The 16,778-nt window shown below is 52.3% G+C and overlaps 2 protein-coding genes across 4 annotated transcripts in view; one reads left to right on the top strand and one right to left on the bottom strand.

Annotated features, from left to right (window-relative positions):
- SCUBE3 (signal peptide, CUB domain and EGF like domain containing 3) overlaps nt 1–1,167 on the bottom strand; it is a 36,230-nt gene extending 35,063 nt beyond the window's left edge. For all 3 annotated transcript variants that reach the window (XM_061399036.1, XM_061399038.1, XM_061399037.1), the window contains exon 1: nt 1,053–1,167. In XM_061399036.1, the coding sequence (XP_061255020.1) occupies nt 1,053–1,137 (85 nt within the window). In that variant the 5' untranslated portion in view covers nt 1,138–1,167. The remainder of the gene's footprint in view (nt 1–1,052) is intronic.
- The window catches only part of TCP11 (t-complex 11), a 160,645-nt gene that overhangs the window by 45,806 nt on the left and 98,061 nt on the right, over nt 1–16,778 (top strand). The gene's annotated exons all lie outside the window — the stretch shown is intronic.

Below are 16,778 nucleotides of genomic sequence, written 5' to 3'. Positions count from 1 at the left end.
GCCCCTAGGACAATAGACAGAATCATATCCTCCTGGGTGAAGCTCTGCTAGGAGGAATTTTCTTTTTGTCCATATAAATCTCTTCCTGGGTGAGGACTCGAGGGGGAAAGGGTACAGCAGGAGGTCAAGGGGGAGGGGAGGCTGTCCCCAAGAGAACTGGAGCCCACCAGCCTGGTTTCTCCCAGCACAGCCTTGGGACTGATCAGGCAAGGAGCTTGGGGTCAGAGATGGGGGCGGGAGGGCCTCCCTCTCTCTCTCTCCCTAATTCCTAGAGGGATCTGTCAGAGCTTCCCAGCCTGGAATTTTACTTTGTTATTTTAATGCAATTCTGACCTGGATTTAAATGGAATTGGAAACCCGAGGCCCTAATAAATAAATATTATGATAAGAAATGAAAGCCATGCAAGACGAAAAAGATTTCCCCCAAAGAGGCAGAAATGCGACATTCTTGCTGGGAGCCAGAATCACAGAAATTTTCTTCACTTCTTCAGCCCTCTTCCATCCAGAGGGAGACAAGTTGATTTTTTTTTTTTTTTTTTTAGTTTTCCATAAAAGATCCTATTTTTCCTTAACATTTTTTTTTTTTTTCTGATAAGACAACTATGAAATTTCTAACTTTGAGGAGAATTGGGGGCAAGCGGAAGAAATGTATGGCATGGCTAAAAAAGTTTTCATTCTTTCAGTCTCTCCAGGCCAAAACTTAAGTCTCTGGCAATGTTTGGGAGAAGAGAAGATTCTCTCATACTTTTTGGAGGGCAAGAAGTCTTTGGAAGATGCTGGGGTGGCAGTGAAGTCGGGCAGCATTCGGAGGCGCGTGGTCACTTCTGCCCGGGGCTCCCCAAACTTCTCACTCATCCGTGCTGCCCCTGTCTCCTGTAGCCTTTCGCCCGGGGCGTAGTGCCCAGAGGTCAGGTCCCCCGCCGAGGAGGGTGGGTGTACGGTGCCCGGTCCTGACAGGAGCACGCTTCCCAGCACCTGCCCTGCCCCTCGGAAATCGCGCCCCCGCCCTCGGACCCTGAAGCCCCGGCGGCCGCGCGCCCCTCCTTCCTTACCTTGCACGGCTTTGCTGTGTTGGGCGGCGCGGGCGTGGACCAGCAGGACAAGCAGGCAGAGCCCGGGCACGCGCCCCGAGCCCATGGCTGGAGCTACGGGCGGCCGGGGCCGGTCTCGGAGCCTAGGGAGGGCGGAAGCGGGCCGGGCCCCCGCGAGCCGAAGGGGAGAGGGGCGAGGGCGCCCGGCCGGGGCCGGGCCGGGGTCTGTGGGCGCGGGGCGCGGACAGCGGCGCCCTCGGCGGGAGGCTCCCAATACTGCCGGCTTCTCCCGGCGCGACGCCCGGGAGAGCGAGGCGGAGGAGGGCGCGACGGGGCTGGGGGCGCCCGGCGCCGCTGACGGAGGGGAGCCCCCGCTCTCTCCAAGGCCGGCTCTGCTAGCGGCGGCGGCGGGGCTGCTCCGTACAATCCCACCCAATTCCCAGCTCCGCCGGGAGAGAGCTGCCGCGGAGAGCGCGCTGAGCCCGGGCGAGGGACCTGGGAAAGGGGAGGAGAAACGCAGCGCCAGAAACACGCCCTTTCTGCCTCTCTTTCTTCCTCTCTCGCTCTTTCTCCGTCTCTCGGGCTCCGTCTCTTTTTCTTCGCCTCTCTCCTCCTCCTCCTCTTTCTCCTCCTCTCCTCGCTCCTTTTCGTTTTCTTCCTCCTCCCCCCACCCGCCTCCTCCTCCACCTCCTTTTCCGTGCCCTTTTTTCTTTCAAATGGGGCCTCGGCGCGGCGGCCGCTCCCCCTGCGCGCCCGGGCGCGGCGGCCCCCTCCCCAGGCTGCCGGGCCGCTGCCTGCAGGAATTTACAATCCGGCGCTGGGGGAGCGGGCCCGGTCTCCATGGAGACGGCTTCCCCGGGAGCAGGGAGGTCAGGCGCAGACCGCGCACAATCAATGGATCAATGCAAGCCCCGCTCGGCTCCAGACCAAACAGCACCGGGCTCCGGCTAGTCCTGTCTACCGGCGGAAAGCGCGGGGGAGCCAGGGTGCGCCCCCGCGTTCGCACGCGACGAGGGCTGTGCGACGCAGGTTTGCACGCACACCTACAGAGCAGACAAAGAGAGGGAAGGGTGTCGGGGAGGCCGGGGCAGAACGAATCGCACCGGCACTCCGGGACGCCCGCCGACACAGCCCGATACGCGGGGCACAGCCACATAGGACCTCGGAAAGCTGAGAGCGGCTCCGACAGCGGCCGAGTTAATGCCCTCCTAACTCACCTCCACCACACCCCCACGCCCTCGGGACTCAGTTCCCATTCCTAGTGCCTAGTCCTCTTTAATCGAGGACCAAAAAGAAATTAGCCTTTCCCCAGCTGAAAGTGCTAGCTCTAGGGCAGACTGTCCTGCAGTTACTGTCTCGGAGGTAGCCCGCTCATCCTTCTCCCCGTAGAGACCTGGACTCATGTGTAAAAAACACTCGCGCTCAGCACAGGGCAAAAGCTAACCCGCAGAAACCTGACTATGTGTATAAACACAGAGACCCCCCAAAATATGCGCAACTCTCTCCTCCAAACCTGCCCTCCCACCTTCAAGATGTGGTCCTCACCAGAACATTCTTAAGCCCTCATCCTTCCAACTTGCAGGGGCAGAAAAGGGAAGATAAACGATATCTTAAAAAATAGGGGCAAAGTGTGTCAATGGAGCAGTGTCCCTGAAGCATGGACAACGCCACCTGATGCATGTCCCAGCTCTGCCTCTTCTCTCCTTCCATCCCAGGGGAAAGATGAAGGACTTCTTGATAGTGGTGAGAGCTTTTCTGGAGTATGGAGCTTTGTTCGGTCGGAATAAGACTGCCAGGCCCTAGGCAGTCACTTATGCTTCAGAGCCAAACTTCTGGAGGAAAGAGACCTTTGGGACCCAGACTAACCTCAAAGGGTCTGTCTTCAGGGTACCCTGGATGAAGGGATAATGATCAGCATCCCCCTGAAAATAACTCAGTTCTTAGACCCTTCACACCGGCAGCCCGTATCAGCTTGGGTGACAGTTATGCTTTGTCAGAGGGTTACCACAGGGAGAAGAGTGAAGGGGTTCCTCCCCTAGGGACTGAGTGGAAAAGTGGGAGGATGCGGACTCAGGCATCTGGGTTTCCTGTCCTGGCTCTATCCTGGGACGAAGATTACCTTTGGGCAAATCATACCTCAGTGTCGTCACTGAAAAGAAGAGGCTGGGTTAGCGCAGTGGTTGGAAGGAGACAATGCCCTTAGGAAGCCTAGGGGAGGAGGCCTTGAGAACTCCCTGCATGGCATGAGAGATGGCAGTTGGGATGGGAGTGCACAGAACATGGGAATGGAGTGAAGGCCACAAACGTTTGGGTCAGACAATCTCCGAGGTCCCTTTCAGACCCGTCACTCTAGGGCTCTCTCCCTCCTTCATTCCACTGGCAAACCCCTCCCCTTGAAACAGCTTTGCCTGCTGCCACCAATTATGTGTAGGACTAGAGGACAAGTGCAAACCTGCCATCCTCTCTGCCCTAAACAGGAGAGTGGTTTAAAAAAAAAAAAAAGGAATCAGAGGGTGCCTATCCACACTGGGGCACAGAGGGTTGATTAGCGCCCCCCAGGCAGGGAGGGGAGATTGCACTGTGCTCGCTTTGTCTCTGCCTTGATTTGGACACTGGTGTGTTCTTGCCTGGAGAATCCCAGGGACAGTGGAGCCTGGTGGGCTGCCGTCTGTGGGGTCGCACAGAGTTGGACACGACTGAAGTGACTTAGCAGGAGCATCAGTAAGTTCCTCTGGGTCCCTAGGGAGGAGGGCTCCCGCCTACCCTCTAAAGCACAGGTGAGATGGGCATGGAGGGTTCTGTATGAGCAGATTAATAGGTTAACTCAGACCTTCTCTCCAGGGCAGCGTGATTTCCTGATCCTCTGAGTGTGGACATTGCCCTGGCTTCGCAGGGAGGGAACGGTGGGTGGCCCCACCTTAGCTGCTATATCTCTGGGAGGCTCAGTGTCTTTTACTCATTTCCTTTCCCCCCTCCTTACTTTCCTCTATTTGTTCCTCTGTTCCTCTAGGAAGGTGAGCTTTCTCCACCTCTGGGCAGAAGAGGCAGTTCCCTGCCCTGCTCCCCACCTTCCATTCTAGTCCGCGCCTACCCTCAGCCCTTCAGAGGAGTCTGTAGAAGTGGGGTGTGGCTCACATTGCCCTCTGTCCTGTCCACTTCTGCAGGGACTCATGACGGGAGAGTTACTCAGGACGGTGACAAGGAAGGAATAAGGCAAGTGCTTCTACACAGCAGCAGCACATGCCACGCCCTCAAGGGGCAGCGGGCAGGGGGTGCGGGGTGCGGGTGGCGTGGGGTGGGTAAAACGTCCCTGCATTCTCCGGGGCCTCCCACACTCACCTCAGGTGGCAGTTTGCTTTTGGGTGCCTCTCTCCTTCAGGGATACCTCTGACATTCACTTCATTCTAATTTCTCTTGCAGATGTTGAGGGAGAAGGGTGGGGCTGGGGGACCCACAGCTAATACCTCTCAGTTCTCATTCTGCTTCCAGGAATACTTCTGCCAGGTCTCTGCCACCTCCAGGGACTTCACCCCCGCTGCCAAGTCTCTTTCCACAAGCTTTTGCTTTTTCTCTCTCTGCTCCTGAGCTACCCCATCTGTTATATGAATCCGATGCCTCTATCTTAACAGAAGATATAGTCTTAATGGAGAACATGCATGTACTGAAACAACGGTACCCCAAGGTCAATGTCAGGCCCTACCATTTCCCAGCCATCTATTTTGGGTAATTTATTTCATTTTGCTGAGCCTCAGCTTCCTCATCTATAAAATGGATATGCACCTACAACCGCATAGCTGAGGCATATATTACACCGGCCCTAGAGTGAAATAAAACTGCAGTTCAAATCTCAGCTGTGTGACTCAAATAAGTTAATTTCAGCAAGCTTCAGTTTTATGACAAAGGGAATAGAAACCTCATCGGGTTATGGTGTTAACTGAATGAGCTAATGAATGGGAAAACCCTGGCACACAGTAGGCATCCAATAGGTGGTGGCTATTGCTGTTATTTCGACTACTTCTCAGAAGGAACAAGGACCACAGGTGTTTGATGGTAAAGGTATAGTAGTGCCTAGGAAGGAGCAGTCTTGGTGCAGCCAGACTCTGATGCAGCTGAGCACGAGTGCAGCCAACCGGGCTCAACCTCACCACCCTCCATAGATTCCCGTCTGTCACACATTCCTTCCGAGAAGGTTCCAAAAATGCCATGCATTCCAGCACACTGCCCTTGTCAGCAGCACTTCCAAATTGGAAGGTTGGAAGGAAACTTACCTACCAGGTAGAGTAGCTCTTTCCCCACCACCTTGTACCTCCTACCCGGTCTTCAGAAGGCACAGACACTTTAATGAGAACTCATGGTTACATCAATTCGGAGCTTTCCTGTGTGCCAGGCGCTCCACCACAAACTCATCAGGCAAGAACTGCTAGCCTCATTCTGCTGGTGGGAAAACTGAAGCGAAGAAACATCAGCCTGCCCAGATGACTGACTAAGAACGGAGGAAGCCAGGATCTGGGATGCAGGCTTGACTCCGAAATGGGTATGGCCTCCCCATTCTCTTTTCTGCCTCCTCTGAAAACACAGCGACTCAACATCTTCTTGCCACTGTTACAATTTAATTATTTGGGGTAGATCAGCCCCTTTACATACAAGAGGTAGCAGGGCAGTACCCTTGTCCCGGAGGATCACACAGAGGTAGGATTTCAGAAGACTGAGAGGTCACATGACTGCCCTAGGTCACACGACATATTATAGAGGCAAAGCTAGAAGCATGATCCATGTCTCCCCTGACGTCTTTTTTTTAAAAAATTTTATTTTTATTGTCTATTTGGCTGTGCCAGGTCTTAACTGTGGCATGGGGGATCTTTAGCTGGGGCACGTGAACTCTTAGTGGCACTCGGGATCTGGTTCCCTGACCAGGGATTGGACCAGGGCCCCCTGCTTTGGGAGCATGGAGTCTTAGTCACTGAACCACCAAGGAAGTCCCTCCTCTGACTTCTGACTCCTGGATCAGTGCTCCTTAGTCTGTACCCTGAGAGCTGCCAATCTCCCCTCTTCCAGTTCTCAGTTTTCTTTTTCCTCATGATCTGATCGGTCACAAATCCTTCTGTCAAGTGGCATATGGTACTTATTGCAATAAGTACTGAGGGCCTTCCCAGTACACACTGTCTGAGGCCCTCTAGAATGTACAAAAGAAATAGAAAATGTGATCCCCAATCAAAGAGGTGTATCAGGGGAATCCCGGTGATCTAGTGGATGAGATTCCACCTGCCAATGCGGGGGACACAGTTTCGATCCCTGGTCTGGGAAGACCCCATGTGCCACGGAGCAACTGAGCCCGAGCCCCAACTCCTGAAGCCCACATGCCCTAGAGCCTGCACACCCCGGGGAAGAGTAGACCCCACTCGCTGCAACTAGAGAAAGCCCACACTGCAGCAGTGAAGACCCAGCACCACCAAAAATCAATTCATCACCAGGGTATGCTTTCAGACCCCTTTGCACCATAAAGCAAATCCCCCAAATGCCCTGAATCTCACCAGGAAGGCAAGGTTTGTATATGCAAAATAATATCTGAATGCAACGTCAAGCAATCCAGACAGAGAGTGCCAGAGAAAGTCAGAGGAAACAGGAGTCGATCATCCAAGTAGGTTCCGTGGACATTAGGAGGGACTTGAGGTAAATCTTAATGACACTTAGAAAGAGAGGGACAAGAGAGGAATATAAACAAAAATCAGGGACAGAGATAAAGAACAGTCAGAACAACAATAACGGTAAAAGAAATAGACGAAAGGAGTGGGGCGCACGCTAGGTCAGTGGACAGGTCGACCCTGGCCAGTCCTTGTTTCCCACCTGTCCAGGATGGCTGAGCAGCCGTTTGGGCAGATAAGTGAAAGACTGGAGGTAATGGTCTCTCAAAATGTGTCCTGGCCCTGGGATTCTAGGAGTAACTTGTTCCCCAAGGCCCCTGGTCTTGTCTCTGTGCAGAGGTCTGCTGGCAGTCCTGCCAGGACCTACTGGGGGCGGGGAGAGCCTGGTCTGAGCTGCCCACACCTCCCCACTTGGGCAGCCTCCTTAGCCTCTCATGCCAGGGTGCCTCCCCCAGCCCTTCCTCCCTGCCCACCCCCACACCTGAGTCACTTTGCCACCTGCTTCCTCCCCACCTGCTCCCTGGCTGCTTTCATGAAGGAAGCAAAAATCTCCAACCTGCCAATTGGCATGAGCACTGATGTGTGGTTCCAGACTTCTCCACATCGCAAGGCAAGTCTCCAAACTGCCCCGAGCCTTCGCCCTGTCACCTCCGACACAGCTGCTCTTCCACACTTCGGATGCCCCTCCACCAGGCTCAGCCCCCTTACTTCCCCAATCAGTGCTCTCAACTACTGTTTCCTTGAGAAGCCAGAAGCCATCTGGCATGTAGTTCCTATCTCCCTCTCCCACCACTGCTAGGAGAGGGGTTCCTCCTTTTGACCAAGGCCAGCCCCCATATGCATACACAAGGATCCTACCCCCTCTTGCCTCGACAGGGAGCTGGTGCTGTCAGTTACCCCTTCCCTTTCCCAAATCCCTCACCTGGGCTCCTTCTCCTGTGAACACAGTGTAACCTGCAGCATCCCACAGGAGCAACCGCAAGCTCCCCTCGACCTCGATGCCCCCGTCCTTCCAGTCTCCTGAACTTCTAGGAGGAGACTCCTGCTCTCCATCTGCCCTGCTTCCTTCACCCCTTGCCCTTGTGCAGTCCGGCCCAGGCCCTCTCTAACCCCTCTGCCAGGCCTCCACCAACCTCCCCACTTCCATATCTGAGGCTGCCTGCTGGTCCTTACCTATCCTGACCTCTCTGCATCATCGGAAGCCTCTGAATGGTTTCCTTTCCCTTCCTGGGTCCTTTCTTTCCCCCCATATCCTGCCAGTCACTCCCCCTTCACTGGCCTCTTAAGTGCTTCTAGCTTGGCTCTTTTCACTTCTCACCCTAAGTGACCTCCCTCAGGGACAGCGGGTGGAGGGAAGAATACCGGCTTTGAAGTCAGATGGTTCTAGGTTTCAATCCCAGTCCCAACAAAGGATGAGTTTGAACAAGTTTTTTTACCTCTTGGAGCGTAAACTTTCTCATCTAGAAAATGGGAGGATGAAATTCTGACCTTGCTGGTTGTTGGAGGGAACAGATAGATCGCGTGGAAGGTCCAGCACAAAGCGGGGCACTGTGCCCCACTGTGGGACATTACGGCGCCAACTATCACCAATGTGATGACTCCCAAATCTATATCTCTAGCCCCCACTTTTCTTGTAACTCTAATTCTGTGTGTCCAGTTTTCAGGCCTGTATGTCTAGCTCTCTTCTCTCTTTTCTAACTTGCCCTATATTTTTGCCTACTGAGAGATATTTCCATTGGTATTTTTCAAGATCTCAAGCTGAACCAACCCCAGCTGAACGTTGTCCCTCTCCACACTCACCCCTGACCTGTCCTCTTCTTGACCTCCATGTAATGGCCCCATGACCACTCAGTGGCCCCAGCTGGCTTTCTCAGAGTCTGAAAAGACTCTCTCTTCCTCTCCCATCTGAGAGGTCACTGCATCCTGAGGGCGAAACGTCTGAAACCTCCCTCAATTCTATGCCTCCTCTCCACCTCCATTGCTGCTGCCTCAGCCTCCAGGCACTCAGCATGTCTCCCGTGGACACACATGGGCCTCTGTGCCAGTCCTGAGCCCTCTTCCCCAAAGACACTTCGTGTCTCTCCTCTGATCTCACCGTCGGTACACCCAAGCCACACCATGCCTGCCACATACCATGGCCTTGACAGCTGGGAAACCACTATTGCCCTTCAAGATCCGGTTTAGATGTACCTTGTTTATGAGATCTTCTTCCCGCCCCTGCAGGCGTGGTGCTCAGTGGTCCTTGAAGCCTACCCTGATGGCCCTGGGTGTGCTGCGCTGTAATGGTTTCTCTTCAGTAGTCTGTCAGACGTTTGAGGGCAGGACCATCGCATCCCCAGCCCCGAGCATATGCCTGGCACATAGTCGTGCTCAGTGAGTGTTTGCCGAGTGAATGAAGGAATGGCGAGCTCTTGGGAATCCCAAGGAGGTGGGCAGCGCACCCCTGACCTGTCTCCCTGCCTCCCACCAGCCCCGAGTTGTGTTACCTAAAGGACTGGTGGCAGCAGAGGGTGTTAAAGGGAGGCGCAGCATGGAAGCCAGGGGTGGCGTGGAGAGGCCAGGCTGAGGACAGATCACAGAGGAGCAGGGGACCCTGGGAGGGGCTCTTCTGGCCAGAGACTCTGAGCTTCTGGAGGCACAGAATCCGAGCTGGAACCTTCCAAGCCAGAACTCAAGGTCTCCCCAGAGGTTTGGAGAACTGGATGATGGCAATCTGGGTAAAGCAGCTGGAGGCAAGAAACGGGCGAGAAGCAGTGATCCGAGGCCTGGGACCAAGATGGATGAGGTGGGTGGTGTCTACAGGCAGGTTCCCCAGCTGAACCCCAGGGAAGCAGACTCAGGAAGGGGAAACCTCATCGTCTCTACCCCTTCATCAGAGATCTTTCATACTGATGCCTCAAATGTCATCATTAGAAGATAACTCCTTTGAGCTAAAATTGTATTTCTTGGGTCCCAAATACAAATAAAATGGCAACCCACTCCAGTGTTCTTGCCTGGAGAATCCCAGGGACAGGGGAGCCTGCTGGGTTGCCATCTATGGGGTCGCACAGAGTCGGACACGACTGAAGCGACTTAGCAGCAGCAGCAAATACAAATATCCCTGTGAGAGATTACTTCTTGTGAATTAAAATGTTAGTTATCAGCTGAAGCTCTAACAATACCGTGGCAAAGGATGGGCTACAGGGACACTGGCTGGACCTCTGGACTTGGCTGAGCACTGGCTCGGCTTTTGCTCCGCCTGCCCTGTTTCCTCACAGTGCTGCTCCCCCAGGTCTCCCCAGAGGAGAAGCTGGAGAGATGGAGGAGGACTTTCCACGGGCATCCTAGGTTAAAGCAGGGATGAGTGCAGGTGGAGGTATCGGGACAAAGTTCATGGTACTCGCCAACCAACGTATAAAGTGAATTGCTGTAAAGCAAAACTCGGTTCCCCCAGTAACTTCTATTCTGTTTTCCAAAAAGGGCCCTTATCGGACTGAGAATCCATTTAGAAGAAGCCGAAAACCCAGAGCGAGGAAGGGGTTGGGATCTCTGCCGCCTGTGTGCTCAAGCTGAATGTTGAGGCCCTCACAAAGGGCGCCTCCCTTGTCTGGTGACAGGCTCTCCTTTCTTCATGCCCCCACTTCTCCTCTGTCCTGGGGCATTTGGTGAGCTTGCTCGGCAAAGCTAATGGGCATCAAAGCCAGGCTGGGATTCCTTGGTGTCTCACTCTGGTCCTGCAACAGTCAGCCTGCAGGAGCCTGAAGAAGAAGTCTTGACCTTGACCTGGGCCTCGGGGCTCTTGAAGAGTGAGGGGAACTCCTTCTAGTAGTCTTCTGCCCTTCCGCCCATCCCGGCCTGGGTAGGGTCCTGCTGGGATTGACCGAGGAGCTCCCTTGCTTCTCCTTGCCAGACCCGAGCTGTAATGTTACCCTTCACCAGTAGGTGCCGCCGTCTAACATACCATCCTCCAGTCTTTGGTGAAGTCCCGAAGCCAAACCTTGGGGAGCCTACCCAAGGCATCCAGCGCTTCAAACAATCTGCAAATGAAATTATTATAAATGAGATACTCCCACATCGATGAAGTTAAAATGTGGAATTAATTGTGTGTTTCTGAATAACCACAGAGTTCAATTTTTAATCAGTTTGACATTGATTGTGCACTTGCTGCATGCCAGGAACTTAAAGGATATGGGCGTTCAAAGATGGCATGGTTTCTCTTTTAAAGTTCATAATTAGGCAGGAGAGAGAAATTTGCATCTAAATAATTAGAATATGAGGTAGAACATGGGACTTCCCTGGTGGTCCATTGGTTAAGAATATCTGTCAATGGAGGGGACGTGGGTTCTATCCCTGCTCTGGGAAGATTCCACTTGCTGGCAGCTGAGCCCATGAGCCGCAACTGCCAAGCTCATGTACTCCAACCACTGAGCATGCACCCTGGAGCCTGTGCTCTGCAACAGGAGAAGCCACCCCAGTAAGAAGCCCGCGCACTGCAGCCGCAAAGTAGCCCCCACTCCCCACAACTAGAGAAAGCCCTTGCACAGCAACGAAGACCAGGGCAGCCAACACGAAATAAATTATTTTTAAAAAAGGCAGAACATGGTAAATACCCAAATACGGAGGTGCCAACATAAAATTCTAATGAAAGCATTAAAAGAGACAGATTAATTCCAGCTGGAAGCTTGGGGAACGACTCAGAGGAGGAGAGGGTTTAAAAACGACCTCAAAGAATAGGTAGACTTCCTATACATGGAGTTGGGTGAAGATGGTGAGGGCTTTCCAGGTGGCGGAAACAAGGTGAGCAAGGATTTGAGGGGGAATGTCTACCAGGAATTAATAATGTGGTTTGACAAGGGTTCAAGGGGCTGGAGAGGAAGATCTGAAAGGTGGGGTGGGGAAGAGCCTGTTCCCCGCCGGGGCTAAGGGGTCGATCCTGTTGCCGTGGCTCCAGAACCCGAAGGACTTTAAGCAAGGCAGCAGCAGGGCTGGCTCCTGTCATAAACTGCTTTTCCATACCCTGGATGTGATGTGCTCTACGGGACTTCTTCAACGTTTAGCGACTTTATTTCATCAAGGATGCGGGAAGAGAACAGAGAGCAGAAAGGCAGAAAGGCACAGAAAGAAGTGACAGGGAGGGAAATGATGGAGAAGGAAGAAAAGATGGAGAAGGACGGAAGGCCGCAGAAGAGCAGGAAGGCAGCGCCTGTGCTGGGAGGAGGCTCAGCCCGGTGCTGTGCTCAGGGAGCTGTCTGGGCGTTTCCAGGCCAGCGGCCTCTGGCTCCCAGCCCCGGCAACCACAGAGGACAATGTGAGGCGGGCTTATTTGGTGATGTGTTTGCTGCTGGCCCTGTTTGTTTGTTTTCCATTATTATTATTATTTTTTTTTCCTGGCAGTGGACACATCTGGGGTAGAGAAGAAGGAGGAGATCAGCGCTGTGGCTCACAGTGACAGCGGTCCCCAAGTCAGGCTCTGGGCCGCTGGGACTCTTCAAGTGGGGGCTTGTGGGCGTTGGAGCTGGACTTTGGATGTTCCTGGGAGAGGCCTCTATGTGGGCACCCAGAGCCAGGTGGTGGCTGGCCCAGGCACAGAGATGGTTTGCATCCAGCTCTTTGTCCTTGTCTTTCTCTACCCCAACAGGAAAGAATTAAAAGTCCTTGAGGCCTGGGCTCCTTGCCTGTGTGGCCAGGATGTCATGCTGGGCTGGGGAGCCTGTAGGGGTACAAACAGCAGCCACTTTCAGCTCAGCACTGGGGGCCAAAGGGGGAGTCCACGCGAGCCTGCCTGCTCTCAAGCCCTGATGATGAGTCTGGCCTTCTCTCTCCTGTCCCGCAGCCCTTGGAAGCCAACCTAACAAGCACTATTAAAGTTAATGAAACACAAGGAGTTCTCCGTTTGCTCGGTTATGACTCTTTACGAGATTGCTCCCTCTTGCAGAGGAGATTCATTTGAGCTGCCAGGGCTTAGCCTTTGTCCCCCTAATTTTTATTGGCCCATTAACAAGATGAGATGCCCTGGGCTGACCAGGAATATCTGGTGTGGGTTCCCAACAAGCCCCATTGGGTCCAGTCTCAGGTGGCCTTTTGATTCCAAATTAGCCTAAGAATGGTCCCTGTTTCCCTTCTTCCCTCTGTTACTTCTCCTCCTCCAAACCCAGTTTTCTATGTTGGTACAGCAGGGATTTGGAAAGAACTCAGAAGCTAGGAAATGCTTCCCATCTGCTTTAGGATGTGTCTCAACCCACCGTTGGAGTGAAATCCAGTGTGGCTTAAGGGCTTTACTCCCCATTAAAATGGAAATATACTGAACCTTGTTAGTCATTTGCATTTTGGTGTGAATCAGTTTGTAAGGTCATGGATTGGCTGCAAAGGGATCTGGGAATCTCCTGTACTGTCATTTTTCCAGAGAGGGGTTTTCTATAGCTTTCTTCAAAGTTTTCATGACACTCCCACCCCCTCACACAAGACAGAAAACCTCTCTGGAAGTGAGAGGAGTGGTTCATAACTGGGGCCCAGAAGACAAACTCTCCTACTGCTTGGCCAGTCCCACCCCTGAGGAGGAGCTGCTCCCAAACCCGCCGCCCCGCTCTCTGGAGAGACTTCTTCCACAGACCTCCCACAGTCACCACTGCTCAGTCATGCCTCCCCGAAATCTTAAAACCAACCTCAAGCTGGGGGCAGGGGCAAAAGCAGAGCCCTTTAACTCTACTGATTTACATGGCAAGGCTGTAAATGATAGGTTCTCATGCCTGGTGTAAATACTCATAAACTTCACTGTAAGTGCCGGGCATCACATGTCTTGGGCGCCCAGATCCTCTGCAAACCCCATATAGGCCTGCCTGGCATTCAGGAGGTCAGGGAGGAGGGGAACGCTGAGCTGGCTGCAGCTGTCATGACAAGGTCACAGCTGTGACTACCGGGGAAGAGGGCATGGAAGCTAGTCTCTGAGACCCCGCATACTCCCAGACAGAGCAGATGGCCCCTGCACAGTGATGCCTCAGAGCGGCTCCTCTCCTGCTCAGCTAAGGCTGACTGTTCTCACAGGGTACGGCATTGCCCTCAGAAAGCCCCTATTAAAATGCAAAGGGGCTTCTTGGGAAGATGAGTAGGGCTGGTTGGCTGGCTGTCACCCAACAGAAAGCAGAGTCCCCAGACCCCAGAGGATAAGGTTTGGCATACATGGAGAGAAGTTTCCAGCAGATCAGTGCAATGGCTGTATGAAGTTAAGTGGCCTTTCAAGTAGTCTCTCTAATTTCACTCTTGGGGTCTGAGAGCCCGTTCTTCACATGGCAGCCAGAGTCATCTTAAAAACAGAGTTTCACAACCTCAGCACTCTTGACATGTGTTGGGGGGGCCGTCCTGTGCATTGGTGGACGTTCAGCAGTATCCTGGCCTCTACCCACTGGAGCACCCCCGCCCAAGCTGTGACGACCAAAAGCGTCTCCAGGTACTGTCAAGGGTCACTCAGGAAAGGGGGGCGAGATTGCCCCTCCCCACCTCCATCCCACTGAGGATTTCTGTCATTAAGTATAAATCAGATTATGTCACTCCCTGCATAATCCTGCAGTGCCTTCCCACTGCTCTGAGGATGAAATCCAGCTACTCAGCGTGGCCCTCAAGGCCTCCGTGAGCTTGTCTTGCCTCAGGCATGCCTCTCTGCTCTTGTCCACCATCAGTCACCCTCCAGTCAAGGGAAGCTTTTTTAAAAGATTTACTTTTATTTAAATATATATACACACACACGTGTGTGTGTATAGTAGAGTGAAAGAAAAACCAATTATTCCTAATTTATAAGTTGTAAAAAGAAACTCAATTCAAACCGCATGAACCAATCTTAAGAATCATGCCATATTTATCATATATTTTAATTTTGTACTTTTTTTGGTTTCCACTAAAATGCTATTATTGTGCAAAACTGAGACTTTGCTTTTATGTTGTCTTTGACACATGGAATTTTCTGATATACCTAGATAAACTGAGCTTTTTCTTGGACAAAACAGAAGATGGAGAGACATTGGCAAGTATTGGCTATGTTTTGGAAGCCTTTTCATACACCCTTATGACAATTGAGAGCAGGGACAGTGTGTGGCTTGTTCACCGTTGTATCTGCATTACCGCCCCTGGTGCCCACCACATAGCAGGCTCTGAATAATTATCTGTAGAGTGAATAAATGAGGATGGCAGGAGCTCAGAGAGGGAGACGGACCCCTCTGGAAAATCAAAGGAAATCTTCTTGGGTAGGAAGACTAGAGGGCAGGAAGGGGGAAATGACTTCTAGGACTGGGCTTAGAGGATGGCGGAAGTAAAAGCCCAAAGAAAGCACAGTGGGCAACAGGCACTGCAACTGACCCAAAGAACACGCAGGCCGCAGACATTCCACGAGGGGCAGAAGAACAAATGCAGTGTGAATACAACGTCCGGTCTGAATGGATCCAGGGGTGAAGTGTTTGTGTCCCTTGATGGAAAAGTCGGGAGAAAAGTCAGCAGAGTAGGAGCCTAGTGAAACTGGAGACAAACAGGGAGGATTTTGATTGCTGAGCCTGGAGTCTAGACTTGGCTGAGCCTATGAAAAGTAATGATTATTCCTCTTGTGGTATCTGATGTCCATGACTCCAAACGGCTCTGATCCCCTTCGACCCTGGAACCAGATCTGTGTCCCCAAAGGAAGTCGCGGGAACTGACCAGACAAGGGAGCCTAGACCAGTGCAGAGAACCCTGGGACCTCAATGCAAGAGGCCTGGGGCCTGCTTCCTTTTTCCCTCCCTCTCTTGATGTGTGGCCTTGCTCAAGGCGTTAGACTGCAATGGACCTCCGCATCCTCCTTTAGGAAAACAGAGTTAACAATACCTGCCCCGTTCAGAGGAGAAATGAGGTCATGTTTGTGCAGCGTTATGAGCTCACTGGAGACAATGAGTGGATTCTTCTTAACAGTAACAATAATAATCATTACTGTAAATCTAACCAGTAAATATATCTCCTCAAAGCTGGAGTTGGGGCTCTCAGTAGGATAGCAATTAAAGCTTTAAAAAACATCTCTAGATGGGGGAATTTTCTGGCCCATTTTGATTTTGGGGGTTTTCAGAATTGATGTCGTTGTGGGAGGGAGAGGGGCCTGCAGCCATCCTTCACGTCAGTTCCATTCAGTTGCACGCATTGGATCTCTCTTGTCCTTGAGTTAATCCTCAGAGGGTTTTGTAACTTCTCACCCTCCTTCAGTTCAAGGAGGAAGAGGTTCCTTATGTTCCCCATCTCTGCACACACTCAGTGCCCCATTCACTTCCAGAAAGAGTCATTTGACTATGAGAGATCCTGGCCATTTGGGCATTGGACACAAACTAGCCTGCAAAGTAGGTGGCCTGTCTCCAGGATTTAAGCCTCATTTCCACCCATCCCACTAAGTAGGCTGAAGCTTCCCACAGTGAGCTATGCATTCAAATCCCCAAAGAGTGGAGCCCATTGATTCTCAGGCGATTCTAATGCAACCAGCACCTGTCTGAATTTGGGAACCCCAGCTTTAGGGAAGTATTAGTTATGAAATGGGTCTACAAAGAGCAAAATCATGCTGATACAAAGGCATTGTTAAAGTTTGGGTCAACCTGGCAGAAGACCCTTTCTCCTGCCCCAATCCACAGAATGACAGGAAGCTACAAGAAAACAAACAAACTATATTATAGTGTGAGAAAACGAAAAGAGAACCCTCAGCCTATCAGACGTGTTGGGTACCAGAAAGATAAAGAACAAATAGCATCAAAGCTATGAAAGAATAAAACTGGATAATAGATATGAAGGAGAAGGCCACGGAGGAGGGAAAAGTGGTCTGGGAGACAAGGGTCAGAGGGGAGCTCTAAGCCTGAGATGACAGACTCAAAACAACCAGAGGAGGTCCCAGAAGTGTTCCTTGCTGCTTCCTGACGTGTGTTTAGTAGTTCACAGTAGAGGATTTGCCCCAGGTTGCTGGGGTTAGAGAGGCAGAGCAACGTTCCAAGCAGCTACTGACACTCTGAAAGGGAAGTAGGGAGTCCTCATTCAGAAGAAAAGCTGCTGGCAGGCCACACCTCTCTCTCCCACCCTCAATAACCGGTGACAAGGCTATAGTGAACACAAAACTGGCAAACAGATATTCTCAAAC

The sequence above is a fragment of the Bos javanicus genome, chromosome 23 (assembly GCF_032452875.1).
Source record: "Bos javanicus breed banteng chromosome 23, ARS-OSU_banteng_1.0, whole genome shotgun sequence".
Lineage (NCBI taxonomy): Eukaryota > Metazoa > Chordata > Mammalia > Artiodactyla > Bovidae > Bos > Bos javanicus.
The sequence above is the reverse complement of the archived record's forward strand: the minus strand, read 5'-3'. Positions and strand labels throughout refer to the sequence as shown.